The sequence below is a fragment of the Vidua chalybeata genome, chromosome 4 (genome assembly GCF_026979565.1).
Source record: "Vidua chalybeata isolate OUT-0048 chromosome 4, bVidCha1 merged haplotype, whole genome shotgun sequence".
In the NCBI taxonomy this organism is placed as follows: Eukaryota; Metazoa; Chordata; class Aves; order Passeriformes; family Viduidae; genus Vidua; species Vidua chalybeata.
In genome coordinates this window covers 36,926,820-36,954,365 of record NC_071533.1, presented here as the reverse complement: position 1 = coordinate 36,954,365, position 27,546 = coordinate 36,926,820, and the positions used below count along the sequence as shown (strand labels likewise).

At 39.8% G+C, this 27,546-nt stretch overlaps 2 protein-coding genes across 2 annotated transcripts; both read left to right on the top strand.

The window, feature by feature from the left end:
• The first annotated feature begins 1,037 nt into the window (after positions 1-1,037).
• FRG1 (FSHD region gene 1) lies at positions 1,038-7,442 on the top strand. Its single transcript, XM_053941328.1, has 9 exons — positions 1,038-1,277; positions 1,566-1,633; positions 2,457-2,579; positions 3,521-3,578; positions 3,767-3,881; positions 4,248-4,352; positions 5,104-5,195; positions 6,228-6,338; positions 7,242-7,442. Exons 1-9 carry the CDS (start codon positions 1,216-1,218, stop codon positions 7,276-7,278), a joined length of 771 nt encoding a protein of 256 aa, XP_053797303.1. The 5' UTR covers positions 1,038-1,215; the 3' UTR covers positions 7,279-7,442.
• Positions 7,443-11,355: 3,913 nt separating this feature from the next.
• Positions 11,356-27,467, top strand: ASAH1 (N-acylsphingosine amidohydrolase 1). The gene is made up of 14 exons (XM_053941477.1): positions 11,356-11,481; positions 16,666-16,712; positions 16,908-16,998; positions 18,219-18,305; positions 19,271-19,349; positions 20,256-20,330; positions 21,155-21,200; positions 22,492-22,636; positions 23,812-23,866; positions 24,069-24,150; positions 24,753-24,884; positions 25,106-25,229; positions 25,923-25,979; positions 26,636-27,467. Exons 1-14 carry the CDS (start codon positions 11,362-11,364, stop codon positions 26,723-26,725), a joined length of 1,230 nt encoding a protein of 409 aa, XP_053797452.1. The 5' UTR covers positions 11,356-11,361; the 3' UTR covers positions 26,726-27,467.
• The last annotated feature ends 79 nt before the right edge of the window (positions 27,468-27,546 follow it).

The window sequence follows — 27,546 nt, the reverse complement described above, 5'->3', positions numbered from 1 at the left end:
CTACTCCAGCTTCATCTTTAGTGTCATCTTAGGCACACAGAGAGAAATTCAAAGACATTTTGGTGAGAAGAGGCAGGGTTCTGGATCCAACTAGAGTATCTGTGGAAGACACCTGCAGTCATCCACCAACTCCAGGGTCATTCACTGGGACATTGTACACACCAAGCTTTATCAACTGGTCATGCTTTCAGTGACTTTAAAAGCCTTGACATAAACATGTATGAGACTTGCATTTCTTACTTATAGAAGATACCTCTGAAGTGTCGAAAAGCATTGATAGGAAGCAAGCATTGATAGGAAATTAACTTGGAAACCAAAACGAAACAATCCAATGCATGCATCTCTGTACATAAGACATGAACAACAAGGGATAGTATTTTTCATTTAACAAGGTAATATAATCAACGGGCAACTTTTTGGGCACAAAGCCCCAGCTCTCACGAGTGTGAAGCAGGAAGAACACTTTTGACGACTACACACAAATTACTACTGTAATTGGGATTTTAATCACACATGTGCTAGTAAGGCTGTTCCCCAAGGAAAGAGTCTTGGTACCTGTCTAGAAGATGGTTGGCTAACATGAGATAAAGGTTATTATATGCCAAGGGGGAAGTCTGATGTAGATTTTATTCTGTGGAATACCAAGTGGCTAACAGGATGGGAAAAAAATTGTCACAGCTCATTTCACCCCTAGCATGGTACACTTGGCTGGCTTGTGAGCTGCATTTCCCCAACTAGTCTTCTTATGAAGGAGCATTTACTCCTTCACCAGCACATGCAGGTGTCCAGCTCCCGTGTAACCCTGCCAGAGGCAAGACCTGTTGCCCTTGGCCTTGCTGCTCTCACATCAGAGTGCTGTGCCAATGACCATGACATGTTTTACAATACACACGGGCTGTAGAAGCTGCGCGTTCTTCATTCCTTAGCGCTCTTTGCCCGCAGACCGGCAAAGCACAAGCACTGCACCCATGGAGCCAAGCCAGACTTTCCTGATAAGGAAAGGTGCCCAGGGACATACTGTTTAAATGCAATTTTAAACTCTTGTTTTATTTTCCCGCTCAAATTCCGTATCCAGCAGCCGCCACGCGGGCCGACCGAAGCGCAGCGCCGCCGGTCCCCGCCCACAGCCGGGCGGAGGCAGGGCCGCGGCTTCAGGCCTTCCGCCCGGCTGGGGGCGGAGCCGCCTCCGACCGCCCGCCCTTCCCGGATCCCGACATGGCGGAGTATTCCTGCGTCAAATCCACCAAGCTCGTCCTCAAAGGGTCGAAAGAGAAGAGGTGAGGAGCGGGCTGCCCGCCGCGCCTTCCCTGCCCCGCGCTGCGGCAGCCGCAGGGCCGCACCCCCGGCGGGGCCGGTGTAGGAGGCTGGGCAGGGATGAGGCCGGGCCGGCGCTTCCCTCCGGCCGGGGACACCCCCGGGCTCGCCGGCAGGGCAGGGGCCGGGCTGGCTCTGCAGGCTCCCGGCCGGGGTCAGTGACCCGCTCCCGCACGGCCTGGGCGTCCGGCCGGGCGGGACTAGGGCCGGGTCGGCGGCTCGTTCTCACTTCTTTGCATCTCCCCTTGCAGCAAGAAAAAGCACAAAGAAAAGAAAAGGAAAAGGGAGGAGGATGCGGCAGAGCAGCTCGATATTGTTGGTGAGCTGCTTTCCAGGAGTTACGTGCCGGTGCGGAAACTGTAGGGGATGTGGCAGAAGCTAAAGAGGACTTCATCAAGCAAGTGTAACCCCTGTAGAGATATATAATTATTTCTCACAACATGTCATTTGTGTCTTGGGATCTTCCTCGATTCCAAATGGATTTCTGACACCAATGAGATGGATACAGATTTTTATAAGTAATAATAATAAAAAAAGTGCTACAATGTAAATGAGGTAGAAAATATTTGTAAGGCAGTAGACAAGGAGAAAATTTTACTGTTCAAAAAAATGTAAAAGTTGTAATTCTAAGTTGTGCACATGGGAAGGGCTGTCTTTAACTTTGGTAGAATTCTGTAGGACTCAAATGTTCAAACCCAGATTGGTTGGAACAACTGAGGTCTAAGGATTACAACTCAATATTTAACAGCAAGAGGAAATAGTATCTCTGTTTCTCTTGCACTGGAGGATCTAATAAATGGATATGACCCCAAAACTGCAGGAGACAGATCCAGAAGGAAAAAATATTTTTCATGTGAGGTGTTATCTTTGCTGCATCAGATGAATGAATCAGCTTGGTCTGTGGACTAACACAAAGAAGGGATGAAGGACAGGAGCTTGTAACTAGGGATGACAGCAGGTCAAGGAGCAGGACCTCCTGAACCATTAAATTGGCTCTGGACTATAAAATAATGCACAAAAATTGTGAGATAGCTATTTGAATTTAAAATTTCAGAGAAGACACGGAAATATAATCTCTTTGGCTGCTGTAATCAGAAGGTGTGATTACTCTGTTAATAAACTGTCATGGTTTTGTATTACAGGAAACTGGTGGGCTGTCAGTAATTTTGGTGAAATTACAGGAACTATAGCTATAGAAATGGATAAAGGAGCTTACATCCATGCCCTCGACAATGGCTTGTTTACACTTGGAGCACCGCATAAAGGTTTGTTCCAGGAAATTTGAAAATAATAGAGTTTTAATAATGAAGTGCCTAAAAGCATAGAACTAGCATCACTTCAAGGCAAGCAATGTTACAGCTAAAACCAGTTTACTACAAAAAATGCAATAATTCTAGCTGAAGCATGCAGATGACTTAAACCTAATGACTACCAATCAGTTTCACTCATCTAGTTTCATGCTGGCTTATGTGTGCAATAAATTGAACTACACTGGAGATGATTACCTGTTAAAGGCCATACCACTTGCTGGATAAAAAACAGTACAATTTTTATTAAAACCTATAAAATGTTTATGGTGTCACTTGAAGAGTGAAATTCAAGGTAGATGAGTTTTAATGCTTATTGCTGCATCCTTGTCTTAATATACTTGTTTTGTCACTGCACAAGAGGACTACTAATGTGCTGGGATAATTAGCTTGTTCTTTGAATTTAAGGGCAATGACTCTGACATGGACTGTTCCAGAACCCTGACAGTGTGTGTGTTTCATCTCCAGACTGAGATCAGAGCAATGGCCATATTCTCTTGTTTTGGTTTTGAGGGGTGGAGAAGCCAGTAGCTTTTATGATACTGAGTTGAGTTACCATAGCTGAACCATAATGCACTTTGTTATGAAAGAAATAACATTACAAGGAGATGAAGGTTTTCAAAGCCATCAGGAAAATTACAAAACATTCTCAATTATAAATTTCTTTAAATTATGATCATCTTTATTTTGTGTCTAGTTTTAAGCATTGTAAATATATGAACATAAATGAACACCTGCATTGCTTTATTAAAAGTCAGTACTCAAAAAGGAATTTTTAATGAAATAAATACTTCCATAGTATTTAGAAATAGTCAATGTTTAATTCTTTTTGATACTGCAATATTAGTAGGCTAATATATTTTATGTTTATACTTAACTAATGGAAAATTCATTCTCAGGTGATGAAGGCCCTAGTCCTCCTGAGCAGTTTACCGCAGTAAAGTTATCTGATACAAGGTAATTACTGTACTGTTTCAAGTTTGGATACTTGTTATCTTTGGATTTTATGAGAGTGCATTTTAATACTCTTTTGAAATACATTGTCTACTACTAAAAGTGTCTATGATGTGTTGCATATTGTGAATTGCATGAATTTAAAACACTCTTTATTGTTTCCTACAATTCCTTCCTTCCTTTCCTTCGAGGATTGCTCTCAAGTCTGGTTATGGCAAGTACCTTGGTATAAATTCAGACGGGCTTGTTGTTGGACGTTCTGATGCAATAGGATCAAGAGAGCAGTGGGAACCTGTCTTCCAAGATGTAAGCTGTTTGAAATAGTTTATTTGATGTTGCTAGTGTTTGACTGTGTTTTGACTTAATCTGTGTAGATGTTTTTTTTAATATGAAGTAAAAACCTTTTGCAATCTCATATTGTAACTTACGATTTTCCAACTGCAGTGCATTTACTTTAATTGAAAGTTTTAAAAATGCTTCAATAGCTGCATTTTGGCAGTTATAAGCATCTTAAAAATGAAGGAGTCAGCAAGTCTGGCTAGCTATTGAAGTATCCATACATAAAAGAATTATTTACAGAGACGTTTGGTGTATTGTAGAGGATAAATTGTTACAAATCAAATATTATATACAACCTCATTATATTTACAATGTGTGATATCGTTTCTGCAGAGGAAAATGGCATTACTAGCAGCAAACAGCCGTTTTATTAGGTGTAATGAAGAGGGGGACATAGAAGCCAAAAGCAAAACTGCAGGGGAAGAAGAAATGATAAAGGTAATCGATAACTTCTACAATTAATACAGGATTGGCAGGAATCAAACTCAAACAAGCCGGTGTCTGTGTGCTGTGATTTTCTGTTAATACAGTTATAATTGCTTCCTATAAGCTGTCAAGTGATCTGGCCCACAAGAAAGGTAAATGAGTTCCAGGGCTGCATAAATTCTCAGTACTTCCTGTAGAGATAAGAAGATACTTTATTTACCATTCAGGTGGACAAAAGAGTCTGTGTGATCTTCCAGGTAGTTCTAAACAGCATGGAACAGAAAAGAGGAATTTTGACCGAATCAGGGACAGAGAAGCATTTACCAGAATGATCCAGAAGGGGAGATCTTTTAAGAGAATCTGAAAATACTATCTTGACTTTATCTGAACATGGGAAATATGTGTGTCTCTCCAAGTAGTGATAAGTGTCTTTAACTAGTCAGAACAATAGTATTTTAAGTCAATCTCTGAATTGTCCCTGCCAAAATTAAGAACTGTAATAGTGATCCTTTGAGATAAAGGCAGTTATGTCTTACCATAGTATCAAGTATTGCACTTGACATTTCCCATATTTCAGGCAGCTCTTACTTTTGTAGTTGTTTCTGTTTAACCAGTTTGAAAACGTGAACTTGAAAAGTCACTGTGACTCTCATTCTGTTACAAAGGATATGTAGTCATCTTTCACCTCTGACTTACTGTTTTTAAAATACAGGTGTTTTCTATTGTGTTTTGGTTGATTTTTCTTTTTTCTTTCAATTATTAGATTCGTACTTGTGCTGAAAGAGAAGCAAAGAAGAAAGATGACGTTCCACAAGAAGACAAAGGAAATGTTAAACAGTGTGAAATCAATTACGTGTATGTACTTTAGAGCTGGTAACAGGCTCAAGTACCTCTTTTTGCTTCTGGCTGGGGCTGTCTTTGGTGGAAAGGCCCAACTCTCATCCATCCTTTCATTCACTTTTCATTATCAGGACGAGAGAAGAAAACAGGATGAGAAAGCTCATTGGTTGAGATAAAGGAGAGCTGCTGTACCAGATACTGTCCCAGGGTTAACTGTGAAAAATTAGTTAAATTAATTCCTTTTAAATGGGTGTACTAAGAGATAAAAAATTAAAAACACCACCTTTCCTTCTCCCACGTCTCAAGCTCAGCTTGTCTCCAGACTCTTCTACCCACTCCTCCAAGCCAGATGGGCTATAGGTCAATACACAGTGGTTTCTCTCAGCCACTCCCTTCCTTTCCCACTTTTCCCCTGCTCTAGTATGGTCTTATTCACATGGGCTGGAAGGTAATATTTGCTCCAGTGCCTAAAGCATCTCCTTCCTGTCCTTCTCTGTGCTTGATGTTCACACTGCCATTTTGCACTTTTAGGGTTTTTTTTTTCCTTCTCTGCCTGTGTGGCATTTTGCTTTATCTTAAATATGTTTTCATAGGAGTGCCACCAGCTTTGCTGGTGCATTTGCCTGTGTCCCGTAGTGGATGTGTTGAGAGCCAGCTCTGGCCAGCACAGGAGAGCCTCTGGCCTTTCCTCACAGAGAAAAGCCCTGCAGCTTCCCTACAGACAGCACCTTGCAACTACATCCAGTACACTTTTGCTCCCTGATTTCTTATGCTAGTAGTTGAAGAAGGGGCTTTTTAGAATTTGTAACCACTTCATGCTAGTCACAAAGGGGCTCATTCCTACTTAGACTGCCAAAAAAATAAAATCTGAGTAGTGTTCACCTACAGAAGCCTTAATGCAGCCTTAGTACTGGGATGGTTTGCTGGATTTTATTTATTACCTGCTGCTTCAATAAGAGCTAAGATTCCTACCACAGCTGCTGTTGTGTTGGTAAACAAAATTTTTAAAAAGCCTCAATTCTTTACTACTATTCTTCCCCCTTACAGGAAGAAATTCCAAAGTTTTCAAGACAAAAAGCTTAAAATAAGCAAAGAAGATACAAAAGCCCTTAGAAAAGCCAGAAAAGAAGGCACTTTTCATGAAATGCTACTTGACAGGTACTTCAAAGTACTAGAAATAATGTATTGATTAAAAAACTATTGGGAGATGGAATTATTGGGAGAGTAAAAGCTGGGGTACAAAAGAGGGCTAGATTTCAGGGAGATAGGTTCCTGAGCATTTTTCCTCTGCTGAGTGTTGTGCCTGAGTCCTGGGGGTTGCCACCATTTTTTTTTTAATTAATCTGGATTTTAATTTCTTTAGCTGAAGTTTGCAGGTTTGAATTTACCTGTAAAATAATTATTTTGAAAATCTTCAGCTAGGTCGTTCAGTTTGTTTAGTATGGAGTTGTTGAGGGGTTAATCATTTTAATAATGAAAATTGAGCTAATTTTTAACATTTTTCAATACCTATGGTACCAGAATATTTTGGAGAGACAGAAGTTGCATTTTAAAGAGAAATAGTGTTTATTAAGGACAGTGTTGATGTTATCTACTGGGAATTTTTTTTCTGCTAAACTGAGACTAAAGAAACCATGTTGAATTTTTAAAGCCTTTTATGTCAGTATATAGTATAAATATTTGCATTAATTCAGTGAGTGGAATGCAGAAAACTATTTCTGATAATTGCAAGTGATGTGAGAACACTCCTGGGCTCTCACAGGTGGTCAGCTTCAGATCATGCTGAATCTGAATTCCATTCCTCAGAGGAGATAAAATGTAATTATGATGATTTGAAGGGAAAGTCAAGGTTAACTTTAGACAGTGGAGTTCTACCTCCTTAGGAAAACAAAGTTAATTAACAAATCCAAAGTGTTGTTAGGCCTTTATATGTACTTTGAAGCAAAGTTCAAGAAAAATTGCTTTCAATGCATTCTTAACACTTTGAGGCAGATAAAACACCCAGGTGTAATTGTATTTGGTCTTAATCTGAATTTTGTTTCATTCTCTCTTCCCATACAGGAGAGCTAAAGTGAAAGCAGATAGATACTGCAAGTGACATCCAGCTGGCCCATTTTCTTCTGCAACTTTGATGGCAGCGTGAAATTGAAAAAGAGTAAAATATTTTGTAGTTGTTTTTTATTTAAGGTATTTTTAAGTATCTTCAGGAATTGTATTAAAATTTTCTCAAATATAAATAACCCAGTTATCTTGTTAACTGTATCTTGTGAATACTTGGTTGTATTAAGGGAATGGCTCCAACAAAAATTAAAGGTATATCAATTAACAATGGTAAGCTATTTGCCATGTAACTTAAGTCCTGGGAGACAGACTGTACACTGATTTAGTCTAGCAAGAAAGCTCTCTAGCTTTTAGTTTCCTTTAGGACAAAATTTAGAAATAAATAGATGATTGTATGCAAATGTTCCTGGCCAGAGTCAGGAATTCTTGGATAAAAATGCAGCATAGCTGTGAGATGTGCTGTGGAAGAGAGGGAGCAAAAAAGTGACTCATTTTTCTCCAGAGCTCCTTAGTTTGGCCTAGGACTGGGGATTAGGGTTCATTAACTAGTTGTTGTAGGTCCCACACTACATGTCCCTCCCCAGAAATGTAAGTGACTGATGTATAATGAGCCATTGGAATATCACAGTGCTGTTGTGGCCTGCTGCCAGAACTTCACTTAGGAACACCGAGAAAAAGACAACACTGCAAGGAGCAGGCTGCAGGCCATAGTAACTATTTATTGGAAGTTCAATGCAGGTGTCATTGATCCACAGTCAATGTGAATCTTAAATGCATCTGAAGTGAACACTGATAGTGGAAGTGGGTTGATATTGCAGCATCTGGTTTTCTTTCAAGAATATATTGTTTGAATAAAAACTTGCCTCATAGAACCCACAAAAATGATTACTCAGATATACCTGGAAGCAGAAATATATGCTCTGGTGAGGAAGGGTGCTGAAAGGACTGTTCAGCAGCAGAATAAGAGCCTGAGAATTACCCCTGAAAGGGAATTTTCCATTTCATATTAGTGTAAATAGGAGAATGCAATGTGTTGCAAGTAGCTATAAGTGATAGCAAGGGAAAAACGGAACTGAGAGGCATGTTTGTCACAGAGAGGTGAGTAAGTGACTTAAAAAGCAATGGCAGAGAAAATGAAATGAGACTGTCCCTAGTAGGAGAGGAAGTACTAAAATTGGCAAGGGACTGGCAGCCTTGCAGAGAATAAGGGCATTTTAGTAGCGATGGGGTTGTCCTGTATGCTGGGACTAATGATACACTAGAGTCTTGAGAATATGTGTTCTGAGATAGCACAGAAACAGGGATCTGGGGAATTCACTGGAAATCTAGTCCCAAGAAAATGAAATCAAAGGTATAACAAAACAGTGAAGATCAGTGTGTATTTAACTGTTGCTATTAGGAGTCTTTTTGGATGTTTTCCTAGTGGAGGTATTCATGGAGTCATCTTAAAGATTCTACATCCTGACAGTAGTGTTAGCACAAGGAGCTTTAATTTAACTGAAACAGAGAAAAGGGGGAAGTAATTTGGGCAGCCTCTACTTAGAGGGGAAGGAACAGATCTGGAGAGTGGTAATACAGTACTGGATAGATGAGTATGAGAGAGCAGAAGGGTGGACCTAAGTGCTAAATATCAGTGAGACCAAGCAAGCTAACTGTATGTCTTAAGAAGCATTTTCCTTCTTAGATTTTTGAAAACTGACAGAAGAAAGCTAGACTAAATGGAGAGCCTAAGGTGCTGGTGTGGATCCTGAAGGCAAGGCATTGTGATAGCAGCACAGCAGAATAGCCATAGTCAGAAGAAGGTGACTGGTGCTGGAAGAGGTAACTGTTTCTTAACCTGAGAATTTCTTTACTAGTGAAAGAACTAAACCAGAATCACAAAGAGGCTTCAAAAAAGTACACTGTGTAATGTGACAATGACATCGTTTGTCTTCAGAGATTTTGGAAAGAGTTTTTAATTTTCCAAAGTCATTGTTTATTTTCCCCTTTTAAAAATGTATTAAAGATGGTAAAGCATCTAGACAAAGATAATGAAGTCCCTAACAGCTGTCATCCCAGATATAAATGATGACCAAAAGATGTCCAGAAAATAGCAGGACCAACTTAGTCAGACTCTTTCTTACCATAGCCCATAATAGTATATTTGGATATCTGGAAGTAAACACAGGTCTTAAATGTATTTGTTTTCAACTGAAAATATTTTCCAAACCCTATAGAAACTGCCTGATGTCTTGTTTTTAAAGAACACTCCCATGAAAATCTCAAGGTTTATCCTGTTACACTGTAATTTTTCTCAGTTCCTAAATCCACAGATTGGTTCTGTATCTTCTTTCAACAGTGCTTAAATGTTTTTATGCCTTGGTCTCTAAAGCTCCATGCAATTCCCAGCTTCTACTTTGAGCTGGCTCCTTACACTGCTGCATGCTCTCCTCCCAAGGCTTTCCCACACACTACAGTACTTTTTTTATACTTGTCTGTTTCTTAATTTTTGCAGTTCCATGCAGCTTTACAATCAACTGTCTGCCAAGGACTTCCCTTCTTTTTCTTGCCACCCCCACTTGGTTTTGTAAGAGAGTTAATTGCACAGGCAGTTAAGTCACAATGTAGAGACTGCATGACTTCTTTTCTGTGTGCCTAAAAACAGGTGATATGACTTAGGCACTGCACAGTGAGACACATTAGCACTTGAGACGCATTAGCACATGAGATAAGCTAAAAGGCAGCCTGGAAGGTTTTGAGTACTTTTTCATGGTGCTTCCACCAACTGTTGCCGATGTACACATTCATGAAGCATTCATTTGCTCCCACTAAAATGATAATGCTCATACTAAAATGACAGTACGAACCTAATTTGGCTGCTGATTTGTACTTGTTACAACAGCCTGATCTAGTGGAAGGTGGCCCTGCCCATAGCAGGGGTCTTGGAACTAGATGATCTTTAAGGTCCCTTCCAACTCACACCATTCTCCAATTCTATGAGATAGCATTTAAATAATAATTAGAAGGCATCCACTTATAGATGGATGCATCTCTTTCCCTGTGTTTCTCATTAGTCTGTCTCCCTGGCTGCCAGCTTCCTGCACTCCTAAGCTGCAAGATGGAGAAAAATCCTTTCTCAAGAACGTGCCTGCCTGGCATCTTTCATTATCACTGATGCTTGAAAGATAGGCTGGAAATAAATGCCCATAGACCGATGTCTATAGAGCAGGTATTTGTTTATTGCAGCACTGGTGGTGAGGGGGATATCTCCTCCTAACTCCCACCCTTGTCAAGTGCTGTGGTATATTTATACAGTAAGTATTGCTTAGTGTTGCTATGTTACTACAACATCATCACATACGTGCTGGAACTGATTTACCTAGTATGATCTCATGGTTATCAGATCATTCTTTTGAACTGTGCTTGTGTCTCCCCAATGTGGGGGTTGTCAGGGGTCTTTGATGAAGGCTTCCAAGGTCTTCTTCGCAATTGAACTTTTCAAAGACTTTTCAACTTTGTCTTCAGAGCATGCACAGTTACAGTGTTCCTTGGTATGTCTGGTCCCAACCAGTCTAAATTCTTTATTTTGTGGCCAATCAGCTTTACATTCGCCATTTTTTTATTAGTACTATACTTATCTATCTCTAAAGCCATCCACCTGGTGAGTTTTTTCTTCTTTTTTTTTTTTTGGTCTATTCAGCATTAACCAACTAGTTAACCACATACCAACCATTACATTCTCTAGAAAGTTATTTATATCAGGTTACATAGGTATAAAAAGCTATGATTTGGGTTATATTGATATCTTATAACTCAAGCTATATAAGCTATAAAAGCTATATAACCTTGTAACTTTGACCTAAGTTACATAGGCATCACCACACAGCCTACCTAAAATCTGCGCAGGACACAGAGTGCCAAATCGCACTAGTGCCAAAGTGAAAACTGGTGCCACGGGTTTTCTCTCAGCGTTGCCAAAGAGAGGCGATTCTATTCCAGACTCTCCTGTGCGGAAGTTGCCTTTTGTGGGAGTGCGACTGAAAATGAACTGCTGCGCTTTATCATAACTGCACGGGCGGGGCCGTGCCGTGCCGGGCTGGGCCGGGCCGCCGCTCCCGCCCCCGGCGGGCGGGGCTCTGTCATGTGGCCGCCGCTCCGGGAAGCGCCGCTCGGAGCGGAGCCGGGCAGGACCATGGCGGGCCGCGGTCGGGCGCTGCTGGCGCTGCTCGTCCTGGCGCAGCCCGCCTGGGCGCCGGACCCGGTGAGCCTGGCGGGGAACGGGCAGGGGCGAGCGGGGCCGGCGGGAGCGGATCGCCCCGGGGCTGGCGGGGGGGATGCGGCCACCGCCCTTCCCGAGGCGGGAGGCCGGGCGAGCCTCTGAATCCGCGCGTGTGGATGCGCGGCAGCGCCTCGCTGCCCCCGCGGGCTCCCTATGCCGGGCAGGGCTCCTGCGGCGAGCGGCGGGAGGGGCTGTGCCACGGCGGTGTTGTACAAGTCCTTTCTCGGTCCTGCGCTCGGTTCCGTGCGCGTTTCTAATGTCAGTGTCGCCCTGTTACACCGCAGCAGCGATTTCCAGAAGGAAAGTTAAGAGGCGCTTGCTGAAAAAGCGCACGGTTCTGAATCTGCTGAGTGTGTGTGCTGAGGTTCACCCGAGGGGAGGAGCGTAGAGCAGGTGGACTTGGTGTGTCGTTTCTTGTTCTTTCGGCCGTTTGGGTTTTTATAAACTGAACAAATTAAGTATTTAACTTTTGGTGGAATTGGGAAGCTGGGAAGGCGAGGGTAGTCATTTGGAGCAGGCTGGCTTCCATCTCCTGGGCATGTGAACAGTTGCTCTTGTTTCCTGGTGTATTCCTAAAGCAGCAAAGCATTCTTTCATCTCTTGAAGTTCCTAAATTTACTCATCTTCTATCAAGAGAACAGGTTTTAAATATCTCTGGGTTTCAAAATATATTTTGCAATCTATGTTAAAATATTTTAGGAATATACTATTTTAGGAATATACTACCTCTTTTATTCTTTAGCTTGCTCCAAGTCTTTTTTGTTTGTTTGTTTGTTTTTAGCAAATTGCATTGACTTGGGAAAATTAATATGGGTTTTGTGGAAGGGGAGAGCTGCAGGCAATGACTGGATGGTGACTGTTCCCTTAGCGTCTTTTAATACACAGGATTTGGCTTTTCTCTCTCCCCTCTCTTCCCTTCTTCCAGTCCCAGCCTACCAGCCAAGAGCAGCTTCCTAATGCTATAAGCTATCTCCTGCTTAAAACACCTTCAGAGTCTTAGCCAAAAGTATCTTGGAGTGTGGAGTCGTAGGAGAAAGTGCCAGCTGTCAGCAAAGTAGTAGCATTAGAGCTTGATTTGCATTTGATTTCACTTGGTACATCTTTGCACTTGCACAATATCCGCTGTGTGTCCAGGTTGCAGGTTGTGCTGCTGTGCAGCCAGGTATTAGGCTTGGATATTTTATTTTTGTTTGAGATGGGTTGCATCACATGGGTTGCTGAAGAATCCTTCCTAAGTGCCGCTCGGGTTCATCTCGTAGCAAAGAACACACAGGATAAATGCCTTGAATTACATCTCAGAGGTGCAGTCTGTCAGTCCCTTTAGCTTTCATTGAGGTCCCTTCAACCATACTGACCTTTTTGTCCAAACTGCAGTTTGTCTTGTCACTGTTCCTTCAGTACTGCAAGAGTACTCTTAACCTCTGTGTTCAGAAAGGTGAACAGCATTGGGACTCCTGCAGCACAATAGTGTTGCATTGGCATCATCCCGTGAGGGAAGAGGAGCAGAGAGAAAATGTGTTAGATCACAGAGTTCATAGACCAAAAGATGCTGAATATAACAGATTGACTGAAAATATGGAATTACATTTAATAGCTCAAAGAGGTAATTTTCTATTTGTTTTTACATAGGAAGGTGAAAAATATAAAATACATAAATATTAAGGAGGGATGCCAGAAATGGTCTACCTCTAAAATAAAGAAATAAAGGAAGTGCTGGTATTCCTTAGACTGGACAAGCTACATTCAGTCTATTTCATATTAATAAAATCAGGCTAGGTGTCAAAATATTTACTCAGCAGTCATTAAACCTTGCATTAATTTTCTGTACTGCAGTCACTAATAACTGTTACTACTTGATTTTTTTTTTTACAGTTCACCCAATTCATATCAACAGCTTGCTAGTTATTTGGTTTCTATTCCACCTTTTTTTTTTTTTTTACCATCTTCTGTGCTACTTCCACTTTTTATTTCCATATTTCCCCATACCATGTTCTACTTCTCCTCCACTGTGTTATCTTCCTGATAATGTTTCGATCCTGTGCTGTCACATGTCTGGTTTTGTGTCATTACATACATCTCAATTTCAAAGTTGGCAGTTTATAAGATAATCAAGATATGCAACCTACTGGTAAGAGTAGATTTTAAAAAGCAAAACAAAGGGAGCATTAAATCATCATTCAAGAATAGCTGTATTGCTCTTAGGGGGTTCAATGCATGTTTGAAAAGCACATTTATAGTGATAATCTGCTGTTTGGGTCCAGCTTCCAATAGCTTTTTCTAGGGGAAAGCTGGCTTGTCACGCTGGAAACTGAAGGTGATTCTGTCATGCTGGAAGGGTGTTCCTGCTTTTCTTGGACAGCATTTATTGTTCTTCCAGTGTCAAGCCTCTGCAGAGAGGAGAACCCCACTGACCACAGTAGTAACTTCATAGCTGCTAATTTTACTCTGGTTATAAAAAATACTTGATGTTTTTTCTGCTGCTGCCAGAAAATTCTTTAGGTGTCTTTTTTTTTTTTAACTTTCTCAGAAAGCTTTGCAGTTAATCTTTAGTTCATTGCAAAAGATAACATTTTTTTTTTGTTCCCTGTTAGAACTTAGTGTAAAAAAACCAAAACAACAAAACACCCCACTTCTACTTTTCTGGTTGTCTTGACATCTTTTTAAGTTGCTGCCTATGTGCCAGGGGAAGCCATACACGGAGCTGTTGCAGTCACTTGGTTTGTTCTCGTTGGAGAAGAGACTGAGGGGAAACCTCATAGCAGTCTACAGCTCCTCACAAGGGGAAGCACAGGGCAGGCACTGATCTCTTCTTGTTGCTGATCAACAATAGGACCTGAGGGAATGGCCTGAAGCTGTGTCAGGGGAGGCTTAAACTGGGTATTAGGGAAAGGTTTTTCACCGAGGGTGGTGGGGCCCCACCTGTCAGAGATCAAGATGCATTTGAACATGTTCTCAAGCACAGGGTGTGACTCTTTGGACTTGTCCCGTGCAGGGCCAGGAGTTGGACTTGATGATCCTTTGTGGGGACCTTTTAACTCAGGATGTTCTGTGATTCTATGATGTAATAGTTAACCTAAAGAAACAGTTAATAATCTCTAATTTCTTCAGATACCTCAATCAATTTTGAAAGACATACAGGTTGTTTTAAGAATTACTGACTTCTTTACCTTGCTTTATTAATAATACCACATGTAAGGAGAGAACATTTTCTCTGTTCTCTATCCCTTCATCTGTTGCTTTCCTCACCGTTTTTGTAGCTTAGGCTGCTAAGAACTGGGAAGATAAAAATAGCTGCAGGTACAGGATTAAAATCTCAGGGGAAGGTGCCAGGAGTGACATAACATTTAGCACCTTTAGCTTAAAATCCTCTGAAATCAGTTTTGCACAGGTGCCACTGTTTCCTCTGTGAGCATGGGCTCTCCTGACAGAGCAACTGAATTCTGATCCACTTTGGATAACTTTTTTTTAGAAGCTTTATCTGCCAGTAAACGTATTTTGATGGAGATACTTCCTGAAGGTCCAAATCTGTACCTCCATTGCAGTAGGATGTATATGTAATGTCACTTCTTTCTGATGGATTTTAGAATTGCAGGATGGAAAATTGCACAAGACAATTGCATCAATACTATTACACATTTGTCTGGCTTTGCACAAAACCTCTGACTTTTGTTACCTAATTAGTCATCTGATACCCTCCTGCCCTCCTTGTTTTGATGCTTCCTCACTTTGAAAATTAAATGGCCTTTTGTGTTTGATTTTCTTTTCCAGCTGTGCAAAGGCTATTAACTGCACTGCAGTGAAATCTAGGAAACACAAAGCTGCTGGTCCCATGCCTTCACCTCATGTGTTGGAAAACCAAAATTCATCTCATGCTTTCTCCCACCAACTGGAAATAGTAGAAAGAGATAACATTATAACACAGAAATCAATCCCAATTTAGAGTTGCTGTTTCTAGGTGTAACAAATTAAGGAGGTGTTTCAAGTCCTTGGCATTGCGTAAGACATTGTATTTTCTATATTAATGCATTAAAAACAGATAATGAGATTAGCCCAAAGAGAACACTGACATGAGCTAACTTCTTTGTCCCAGTTACGTAGGTGCTGGAGATGTTGTCACAGTTTTCACTGGAACCAGAATGCATTTCAAGGACACACTAGTAATCTAATTAATACAGCCTAATAAATATTGGAGATCAAGGGTGGGGAGGAAGGGAAGTGGTGGTGGAAGGATCACTCCATATTTTGTTTGTGTTCTGTCTCCCAAAACAATTGTGCTTTGGGAACTTTTGTGTGGAATCCCAGAACAGCACATATACCTTTATTTTTTCTTAGTGAGATATATTGTACTCTAAGGAGCTTACTGAACTTCTCACATAGTTTTGGGACCAAATCTGGCCTGCTGTCAACTGGCTTAAAGTGCAAGTGTGGGTGGCCAGTAGGCATTTGCTTGTATGTCACTGGGTAGAACATAGAATTACAACTGTGGCATGTATATGCAAATGTTTATTATATTTATATGCATGCTTTATGTAATTGATAGAAAAACAACTTTGCATTCACTTTGCGTTCATCTAAAATTTTTCTCAAACATTCATTTGTAACTAGCCATGCTCTCAGGAATGAAGGTATATTTTTTTGTTACATTCCTGACAGTACATCCACATAATGTTTAGCACCACTTCAGCAGCACTTCTCCACACTGAATCCTCAGCTCATTCCACCAGCTGAGGGATTGCCCAAAGTTCATTATGCTTTCCCTGCAGCTTAACACTAAGCATAATTAGCAATGACACTATAAAATGGGGTTATGAATTGGACAAACAGAACAGACTGGTCCATACTGAGGTCTGAGGTTCCTGAACTTGTATAAAGAATATGCTTTTGAAGTGCTCTTCATTAAATCACACGGAGTAAAAATATATACAGTTTGTATATTTATCATACCCTTGTGCTTGCCCTGGACTACATTAGACAAGTTGTCTAGAGGTTTGTCAGACAGCATGGGGAAGTTGCTGCTGGTCCCTCCTCTTCTATTTTCCTCTTTCCAAAGTTCCATGACTTTGAATTAACTGACTAGTCCTCAAGGTGTAATTCAAAACTTAAGTCGTCTAGAACAATAGTGTTTTAACAAAGAAGCTAAATAGTAATGTTTCATTGTCTTTGCAGTATGGAGAAGAGTGTAGGAGTAAAATGTACCCTCCTTCAGGACCAACGTAAGTAATCTGATTTAGCTTGTCTAACAAATTACAGAGAAGTTGTGATTTGCAAGTCTGACCAGGGTTTTTTTCTTGAAACTTGTTCCTGTTGCAGGTCTAAAAAAATGCTAGTTACAGGTGGGAAGCACCTGTTTTGTCAAATGTTTTTTCAGAGCCTTCTTTAAATTTGATCTCTGGTGTTTTATCTCACAGGTTCAAAGGTAATATACCCACATATGTCATAAATCTCGATTTACCTCCCAGCAAAAGGTGGGATGACTTGATGCGCGACAAAAAGACCGAGGTAAGAAATGCAGAGCTTGCTCTGAAGCTTAGCAGATGTAAAACTAGCACATCGCCTTTTGTTTTGAGGAAAGTTTTTAAAGGAATATATGTGCTAAAAGTATCTGAAAGGGATAATATTTCCTGTTGACTTTTCTAATATGATTCCAGTCCAAAATAATTGCTTGGGTAATATTTTTTTCTGTTTAACACTTAAGCTAGCAGCATCCAGTGTAGAGACACTGGTGTTTGGGATGTAGAGGTGTAAAAAACAGTGTGCCATAAACAAGTGTGTGCCATTCCATTTATCAAATATCCTTAGTCATGAAGTGGTGCAGAATGAAGAGGGAGCAATACACCAAAGGAGCAGCCTTGGTAAACTGAAGTGAAACTGAGGCAGCATCTCTTCTCTGCGCCTCCCTACTTCTCTCAAAATGCTGCATGAGATGATGAAATAGCAAGGGGGAAATTAAGAACTTCCTGCCCTTTTCAGGAATGCTGGTTGTAGCACTGGTGTTTACATAGCACAAATAATTTTTTAATATTTGAGTCTATTTCAAACTGCTTAAAACAGCTGTTCTGAAGGTGGATGAAAATTGAGTTCAGTAATTTTTAATTTCTCAAACAAGGCCAGAGCTTTTTTGCTGTATCCCTTGACTTTGGCCTTTCCACTCTGAAAGCCAGACAAATTCTACTTACATGCTAATACTTATTTTAAAAGGCGTTATAAGCTTCAGGTTTTGCCTTAAATTCTGAAGAGTTTTATCTCTTGTGTACTTTGGAGTTAGATCACATGGAGTGGAACTCTTTTTGCGACATTTACATGTTGCAAATCGAAAGCATGTGCTTTAATAAGGAGTTTATTGAGTGTTTTTGTCTTCAGTAACATCAGTGCTTAAGCAAAGAGCTTGAAATTAACATTCTGAAAGACAGAAGAGTGCAGAGTATTAAAATGTGTTCAAAGGAGCAGAAGATGAGGATGGATTTCCTGTAATTTGTTATTTCTGGTATAAGGACACGTTGGAATTAATCAAGAAAGTTATTTGAACAAAGCTTGAAGAGTAATTCTAGTGGGGAGTTGGGGGTATTTGTCTCACCAAGGTGACATTTAGCACTTTATTTAAATATGTATTTTTCTCAACAAAGTGTTTTTTTCAAAAGTTTGTCAAGGAGTTCTGTTAGTATTTCAGCAATTCTTATGCTTAAGATCTTCGATTCAACAAAAGCTCTTGCTCTTTTTAGCTGAAGACTGTGGTCCAGAATATTAAAGATATAGCAAATACCTTCTTCCCCAGTGGCAAAGTTGTTGACATAGTGGATAACAAAATAGTAAGTATTTTCAGCTTAATTATTTTATTACTGTATGCTCTGACTACAGAATTAGAATGCTTCTGAATCTGGCAGTTAAGAACTTTCAAAGTTATTAATTTACAAGTTCTTAATACCACTTACGGAACAGAACAGAAATGCTATTTCAAACAGTCACTCTGAAATTTTGCCTTGTTCTCTACTCTGAATGACTGAAACCATCAAACAAAAAATGCACATCTCTTCCTCCTCTAAATTTTCATAAGATCTTTTCAAGTTTGGATTAGTAACACTAGACAAATATGCAACAGCCTTAGTTACTGTAGCAAAACACTCGACTGAAATTTTTTACCATGTTCCACTTCTTTTAAACAGTAGAGTAAAATCAGTTTTTTTGAAAACTGTAATAAATGTCTGATTACAGGGACAACTTTGACCAGGCCTCACCTTAAAAATTAATTTGATTCTGATTAGACTAAGCTTTGGCATGGAACAGGGGAAAGTAGTGTAGGGTTAGAGACAGCAAAAGGTCGGATCTCTACCCCATCTTTAGTTACAGCATATCCCTGTGTGCCTGAGTGGAGTGGACATAAATGCAGCTTTTACAGGTTACATGGCAACCTTTTACAGGTTGCCATGCCAATGTGTCAAAGTCAGGGATGCCCATAAACACTTGACATTGAGCTCCATTGCAGTTGAGCTTTTAATATATATGAGTCCTACTTCACTTTTCTGTCTGTTGCTGCTAAGAGAGGCTGTGGTCATGTCCATTGCTCACGTCAGTGTTTTGATAAGTAAGAGTCTTACTTCCCTTAAGTGAATACTTATCTTCCAAGTACTCTGCAAACATCCACAAGTTCTACAGGCTGCAGAGAAATTAAACACTCAATAGTTGGGAGAAAAGTGTGCTTGTTGAGGAGACATTTGTTATAAGTAACAAAATACTGTTAATTTAAACATATATCATACAAAACTTTTCCTTTCAGGCTCATCTGACTGCCACACTTCCTTATCCTTTCAATGAAGAGCTCCAAGGGATTGCAAATTCATCTGGGATTCCTTTGGGTAACAGTTTCCAACACTTTATTAACACAGTGGAAAGCTAGGAATACAGACTCATTTAAAATTAGGATGTTTACCAATATGCAGTTAGTTGTAGTCATCTGTGACTTTAACAAATCATTAAGTAAGTAGTTAAAGCAATAAATTACATCTCACACTAAACAAAAACAGTGTTTTAGAGGATAATGGAATAAATCACAAGCCTTTTATCAGGCTGGGACTGCTCTGTAGCTGTAAGTTCTCACTCCTAGGTTTTGGGAAGTGGAGCAAGTCTCAGCTCCTGTGCACCAAAATTTGAGAGAATCCTTTATTCTTGTTGGTTTTGCACTCTGCTGTGTGTCTGCTGTTGGCACAGAAAGAAGGCAAGGCTCAGTTTCCTGCTGTGCTTTCTTTCCCTTGTGGTCCTTGCCACGTCCTTCTGCCTTCCCTCTGTACCTCCTGCAGAAGAATGCCATTCCAGGTGAGGAGTAGGCACCGAGTTCTTTCAGAACTGAGGCAGCAGGACCACTGCCTGTTTGCCCTGCTTCCCTCATACAGGAGCAGTACACCTGCTGCTAGCAGCAGCTCTTATGTGGCAGTAGTGGTGCATATAGCACCTTTCTTCATTAAAGTGAATTTTATAGCTTGTTATGGAGTTTCCAGAGGAGGAAGTAGCAATGACTGTCAACTTTGTGCATGGTAAGGCAGAAAGTCAGGGGATTCTGATTCCTCTATTTGCTTTTTAGGAAGCTCTTGATTTTGCTCAACCAGTCATTTTAAAAATCAAATGAGATTTAAATTGAAATGTTTAACAGAAGTAGTACAGAATACTGAACTTCGCACTATGTTTTTTTGTAACCATTTTTTTTCTCTTCATGGCAAGTTTCAAACTATTGAACTTTGTTTCTTTTTTTTTATTTTTTTTCCTAGGGGAAATCGTTATTTTTAACATTTTTTATGAAATTTTTACTGTATGTACATCAATAGTGGCAGAAGATAAAACAGGTAATGTAATCCAAAATAGTGTTAACAGTTTTCTTTTATGTAGAAGAGGGTCCATCTCAGTTATGCAAATACATTCTTCCTCAACTGCAGGGCAGTAAGTCTGTTAAAGAGACTAAAAGGTAATAATGATGCCTCAGGACTGATAATTAAAGGTATTCCTTGAGAAAGGGAGTAAGAGTTCATAAGTGTCTTAGGTTTGAAAAAAAAAAAAAAGGACAAAAATACTTTCAAAGATAGTTTGGGTTTGGTTTTGTTGGATGGTGAGTTTTTGTGATTGGGGTGTTGGGGTTTTTTTAAGAAGTGATATTTGTTTTTCTAGGGGAAAGAAACATCAGCAACACACTTGAAAGTTTCTCAATGCCATGCAGGATTTTGCATCTAGTTTCTAGATATTGCATGTGTATGCTAATAGAGAAAATGGACAGTCTCATCTAAGAAAAGAGACTCTTTCATTCTCCTTCTTCTACACCCCTTGTCTGCACCTGTTCCAACTTAGGAAGTTTCTAAGGGATTCTGAGGGCTTACAAACATCTCACTTTTAGAGGAAGCTCAAGGTGTTCCCATTGCATTAAGATAAGGTGGAAAAATAAGAGGCTCAGATGGACAGCAGTTTGCAAGATTACTTTATTTCAGTTATGGCAAAACACTTCTCTGATCACTAAAAACCCATTATTATATTGTGCTTATGAAAAGAGCAAGTAGAGAATGCTGTTTTCCTTGCACACTTTCCCAGGTATTTGACTGCTTACTCATTTCTTTGGTTTCTAAGCTGAAATTTGTCTATTTCTTTGGAAAATTGTATTTCATTGTTTATTCTTGTATAGGGAAACTGTACCACGCCAGAAACTTGGATTTTGGACTCTTCCTAGGGTAAGTACTTAAACTTGTGACTTTTTTTTCTTTTTTAAACCCAAAGAAAAAGCAAGCTGAACTTCAAATAGCTACATACATTCTTTGAGTCTTCTTTGGATGTCCATAAGTCTGTGACAAGTAATTCTCCGTCGTGTGTTGTGAAAAAGGCTAAAATGAAAAGATCAGGATGTTCTGCTGATCTTATGTCAAACAGCCCCAAGTGCATCAAGAACAATTGTGTTTTACTACTTGCTTTTTTTCTCAGCTCCAGTTCAAGCTGTCTCAAACCAAAGAATGGCCCACGTAACCTGTGTACTGAGGCACAGTATAGCTTGTTCTTTACATGATGGGATGAAGCATCAATTTTAATATATGCAGTGAAATGGGGATTGGATTGGGGCATGGTGTTTTAATGATTTCCTCCCCAGTCCTCCCTCCCAGTTACTGTACTGTGCTCCACTGATACTTCCCATCATTCTTCATTTCCAAACAAACTCTGTAGTCTGTTGCCCAGTACTCATTAGTTCTTCTTTCATACCCCTGATCAGGTAGTTCAGCATTTGCTTTTATTACCCCAGTATATTTTGTAACATCACTCATCCAGATGATGCTTAATGCATAATTGGAATTTAAATGCTCATCTTTATTAAAATTCCTACCTACCTATTAAAAACTTACCTGTTGTCTACTGTGACTCCACCTGTCCCTTGGTTTGGCTTATGCTGGACTTCTCTCACTTGTCAGAAATACTGTGAACATGCTTCCTGAAAACAAGCAAACTTTCAAAGCTGCTCCCAGAGTCTGGATTATTTCCAGAGAATTTAATGGTCTGCTAAGTGCTATTTATCAACCTTTTGCCTAGAAACTGGTCTGACTTACCTTACAAACTAGAATTGGTACTTCTCTTCATGTAAAGCAAATCCAGTAGTACGTGGTTTCTTTTCTGCCTTTGAAAAATAAGAATTCGAGGTTTAGTGTCTCGGGCAGTACCTGTGGCTGCCTTTGCCAGCAGGTAGAGAACAGAATTATGTGTTCAAAACAAACCAGCTGTGATGGTGGTGCTGTTTAATCCTGAGCAATATATATGCTCTTGGTTCAAACAAAACCTAGTTCTTTTCACTACCAGCTTGTGAGTTTAGACTTCTTAGTTGTTCCTTGCTGGTGCTGCTCATGTAACTACAGAGCAGTGATGTTGGCTGACATGAGTAAGATCAGAGGACAGGCATCACATACAGGATGTCTGCATGCTGTGAAGGGAAGCTTTGAAAATTACTGAGGGAAGTTTCATATGTTGTACTGTCTCCTGCAGGTGGGATGTTAAAAATAATTCCTGGACGCTAACTCGGGAGCTGAAGCCTTTAGTGGTACTCTTGGACTTTCAGAGAAACAACAAAACAGTGTTCAAGTCCACAAATTTTGCAGGATACATAGGCATGGTGTCTGGAGTCAAACCAGTAAGTATGGGGATGGGGCCTTGTCGATTTGTTACAAATGCTTCAGACTTCCCTTTAATATTTAAATTTTTCTGCTTTCATGCTCTGCCTTGGGATGTGTTCCAGTAAATAATCTCTAAGTTGTTCTGGTGCACAGCATATCTACTTGAAGACAGATGAAAGAAAACAATGCTGCACCCCTCCTTGTGAAAGGAGATTGTCTAAATGAAATGTTTCTCTTTGGACAGTTCTTAAAAACAGCATTGAATTTCAAATATGAGCAAGAGTGAATACAAAGTGCTGAAGTGGTTAGAGTTTTTTGCTGGCTGATAGCTAATGCTGTGATCCCAGAGGTGAAATAGCAGATTTGTGCTATTTCATTCTTTCTCCAATCCTTCTTAGAAAAGGCAGTCCTGCATTTTAAGATTTCTTAGTTACATTTAATAGGCACCTGAAATCTGGGGTTTATATACATCTTAAAAACCAGCAGTACAGAACTATATCAGGGTGTCCAGCTTACCACAACTTCTTTTCTACATGTTCTATCTTCTGTTACATGTAGGATTTCTTCTTGAAGAGCATTTCTGGCATAAATCCCTGCATTGTATCCATGTATTTTTGTCTTCTGCTCAAATAAATTGGGAAGATGCCATTCTGAAAATGATTCAGTGTAGCTGAAATCAGTTTTTGTCCAAAACATAAGTTGGAGAAGACAGATTTGAGTTTGAATTGTGTGTTCCAACTGGCATGGACTGCAGTGTGTGCAGCTGCATGCCCATGCAAATAGGAGTAACATATCAAGGTGTGCTTAGCACTGGAACGTAAAAATCTGCCTTCAAACTAGACTAGTACTCAGAGGTCTGAGAAGGTGACATATAGCAGGGAAAGGAAAACTGCTAATTCAGTGATGCAACACAGACCAAGAGGAAAAAATGGCCACAGACTTGACTTGCTTAGCATAAAAGCATGCCTTGCTGATTGTCTGCCAGGTCAAAAAACTCATTTCTACTTATTAAAGCCCTGATAAATTATGTTCTTCTCTACATGAGCTTGATCTTGCAGTCTGTTAATCAAAGGGGAAGAGTCTAACAAACAAGAAGCTCAATTGGCATCTAAATTGCAATGCTGCCTTTTGTTTTTTACTGGTACTCGTGGGCTGGCAATGGCTGAAGGTTGGCTTGTTTAATGCTTTTCAGAACTTGTTCACTCTGACAATGAATGAGCGTTTCAGTCTTGATGGTGGTTATGTAGGTGAGTAATGCTTATTTCTTTCATTATTTCTGCACAAGTTTTCTAGACCTTGGACAAACCAGTTACCTTAATAAACAGGCACACAAATGGTGAAAAGATTGCAGATGAGTTAGATAAACTGCAGCTCATTTTAAAACAAGCTGTGAAAGTTAGAATAGGATGAGTGAACCATCTGAAAACAAATTATTCTGATATTTTGCAGGAATCTTTGAATGGTTTCTTGGTAGAAGAGATGGTATGTGGATGGGCTTTCTTACAAGAACTGTATTAGAGAATGCTACAAGGTATTCCCTCTCCCTCTAAATATTATGCTTCTTTAATCTGCTTTGCATTCAACTAGCATGAATACTGTAGATGTATGCTTAATATCCAGTGATATAGATACCTTTCTTGTGACATTAACTTTAAATACTTCTGGTTTTGCTGGTACTCTGGAGCAGAAGGCAAAGCATTACATGTGATCCCTCAAATATTTTTCCTCAGATTTCTTTTTTCCTGATGAGCCTGTTGGTAATCTAGATGCATAACAGCATTCTGCATCAAAGCACATCCAACAAGTACTAGTACATTGTAGGAAGTAAGCAGAAACAAAGCTGTTATGCAATAAATCAATTCAGTGGAATATGACACAATATGTCATCATTTTACTTATGTTTTAACTGTAGAAAAAGTGCAGAGAGTGCCTCTAAACAATCATACTTCAAGTACAAAATGAGACGAGAAGTTTTACTTAAATGTGTTCCTGTATCATGAGCCTGTCTCTCATTTGTGCATGAAAAGGGAAGAAAGGCTTAACTACTCAAACTTTTCCTGGTTCTGTGACACTTGCTCTTCAGTACTTGAACCATTTATACCATTTAATAGTCCAACATTATCTTATCCACAGTTACCAGGATGCAAAAGACAGACTGGCAAAAACAAGACTGCTGGCTCCAGCTTACTTTATTCTGGGTGGAAAAAATTCTGGAGAAGGGTGTGTGATAACTCGATCCAGGACAGCTGCTCTAGATATCTGGGAGTGAGTATGCTTGACCTGACACCTGACTCAGCTTTCCAGAAGAGGACAGATAATTGTGTGCTCTGTTTCTTGTGAATTCTGTTGTACGAGAACTCACTTCTTTACCATCATTGAAAAATACCACAGCATATAAATAATGCATCTGTATATAGTATATATTGTATTCATGTAATTACTATATACTTAGAGAAGCCAAACACAAACTTAGACCTCTTTTCCAGCCTTGATATCAAGAAGGGCACATGGTATGTGTTAGAAACCAACTACGATCGCTGGAAGCCTCCCCTGGTGCTGGATAATCGTAGAGGACCTGCAATGAAATGCCTGAACCAGACAACACAAGAGGTAAACATCCTCCAAATGTCTCATATCCTGCTGGTCTGAAACTCCCGGGTTGCAGTATTGACCTGACACAGCCAGGAGCATTCAGGTCACTTAAAAGCACAGGTGTAATGACAGAAGTGGCTGATGATTTTGTGGTAACTTGTCTCTGCTTCTGGGTTAGAAGAAGCTGGCTCTTTACATGGGGAAGTTTTGTGAGTTTTTTGTTTATTCATTTGTTTATTTGTTTGGGTTTTTGGGGGGTATTGTTTTATTTTTTTGTTTCGGTTTTGGTGGTGGCTTTAAGGGGGATTGGGTTTTTGGGATTCTTTTTGGTTTGGTTGGTTGGTTTGTTTGTTTGTTTTGGGCTTTCTTTTCATCTAGGTGGGTTTCCTGGAAGTATCTTCAGCAGCTGCATATGCAGGAGGGTACACCCAGAGATACCTTGAAAAAGACTTGTGGTGTTTTTAGGGTAGTTTTACCAGTGTAATTCAAACACACACTCTTGTGCAGCAAACACACTTAAGTGTCCATGCTCTACTAAGATCTGGTCTGATTAAATTTTGCAGCCCATATTCTTCTGATATCAAAATGTTATGGGTATCTTGTACTCTTGAAATTGCATTGTGTTATTTAAGCGAGGTGTAAAAAAGTTAGTTCTCAGCATTTACATTAACAGGTAATGCTCCTTAATATCAGTGTATTATTTTCTTTCAGAATCTCTCCCTACCAGCAATTTATGATGTTCTCTCCACAAAGCCTGTGCTCAACAAGGTAATGCTTCTATTTTTGCAGGAAGTTTAGAGTGGGGAGCAGACCACTAACTACTGTACATGTAAGGAGGAGGCTTCAGTGGTCCATTCAGTGTTTTGTAGGTGAAAACATGTATGTAAAAACAAATTTCACGTTACTTTGTGAAAGCAAAATATAATTGCTGGACTAGCTATTTTCCAAAGGCCCTACAGCTTTAAAATTCTCAGTAGCCTGAGCCCTTTCCTCATAGCTGGCCCTGGTTTGAGGCAGCAGCTGCTCTGCAGACATCTTGAGCACCCTTCTAACCAGAATTAATGTGTGATCTATATCTGTGTAATTCATATAAAACAAGTTAATATACCTCATTACTTAGGCATAGTAGAGGCACATTACTCTTGCAACACAAGAGGTTTTAGTCTGGAATTGAAATTTTGGTGTTCAGGAAAAAAATCTGAAGGAAATAGTTTTTAAGAGTTCTTGAATGATGAAGTTTAGTTCCTGTGTTAAGTGGAGGCAGCATTCTGAGAACACAGACAATTCATACTTGCATATTGTTGACTGAAGAAGGTAAACACTCATTTTAGTAGAACTGTTCACCTGTATCAGAGAGAGTTTTTCACTAATTGCTGTAATGTGGTTTATTTTCTTTTTTCTTCTTCCTCCCCCGTGTCCATCAGCTGACGGTGTGCACAACGCTGATGGAGGTGTATAATGGCCATACAGAGACTTACCTGCGGGAATGCCCAGATCCCTGTAGTCCTTGGTAGCCCTGTACCTCTCCATGTTGGAAGCTGCTTGTCCCAGTGGGCAGTCCTCCATGAGAAAATGCTTCTGGAAAGAGATTACTCAGTCTAACTCCTTTCTTCAGAAATCTAGTGGCTCTATAGAAATGGCAGAGCGCTTCTAACAGTGAAGGACCCTCTCTCACAGCAGACTTTCTTGGTTTGTAACCAGCAGTTCTGCTGACAAGAAATGTATGCTCATGAGTGTCTGGTGTGATTTCAGCCATTTCTGCCAAATGAGTTCAGCAGTTAGGTCTAGATCTCTTCAGTCTTGGCAGTATTTTTGGTGTGTTGTTGGTTGGGGGTTTGTTAATTTTGGGGTTTTTTTGGTTTGGTTTATTTAGATTAAAATACTCCTAAAGAACACAAGTTATAATGGCACCTACCAAGCATCAAAAATAATTGGGTATAAGAAGACCATCTGGGACAATACAGTTCTGTTATTCTTTCATAAGCACTTAAAATTAATTGCTATTGTTCTGGTATAATATGAGGATATGTCCTTTTATAAAATAACCTACCAAGTGTCATATATAGTCACAGAAACAAGGTCTTGGGGAAATATTGGAAACAAGATCTGAGCCAAGAATGTCTCGCTACTGATTTATAACTCTCTTGCTGAAGCTCTTTCTTGGCCTGTTAACAAATGTGGTTTTTTAATACAGATTTTTCTGTTGTCTCAAAAAAATCCTAATACAATAAAGAAAAGATACTTTCTATCACCAAAGTACACATGTACTGATTTCATTCTTCAGTCTAAGACATCATGCATGTTAGATACCACAGTGCTTTCATTTCCAAATAGA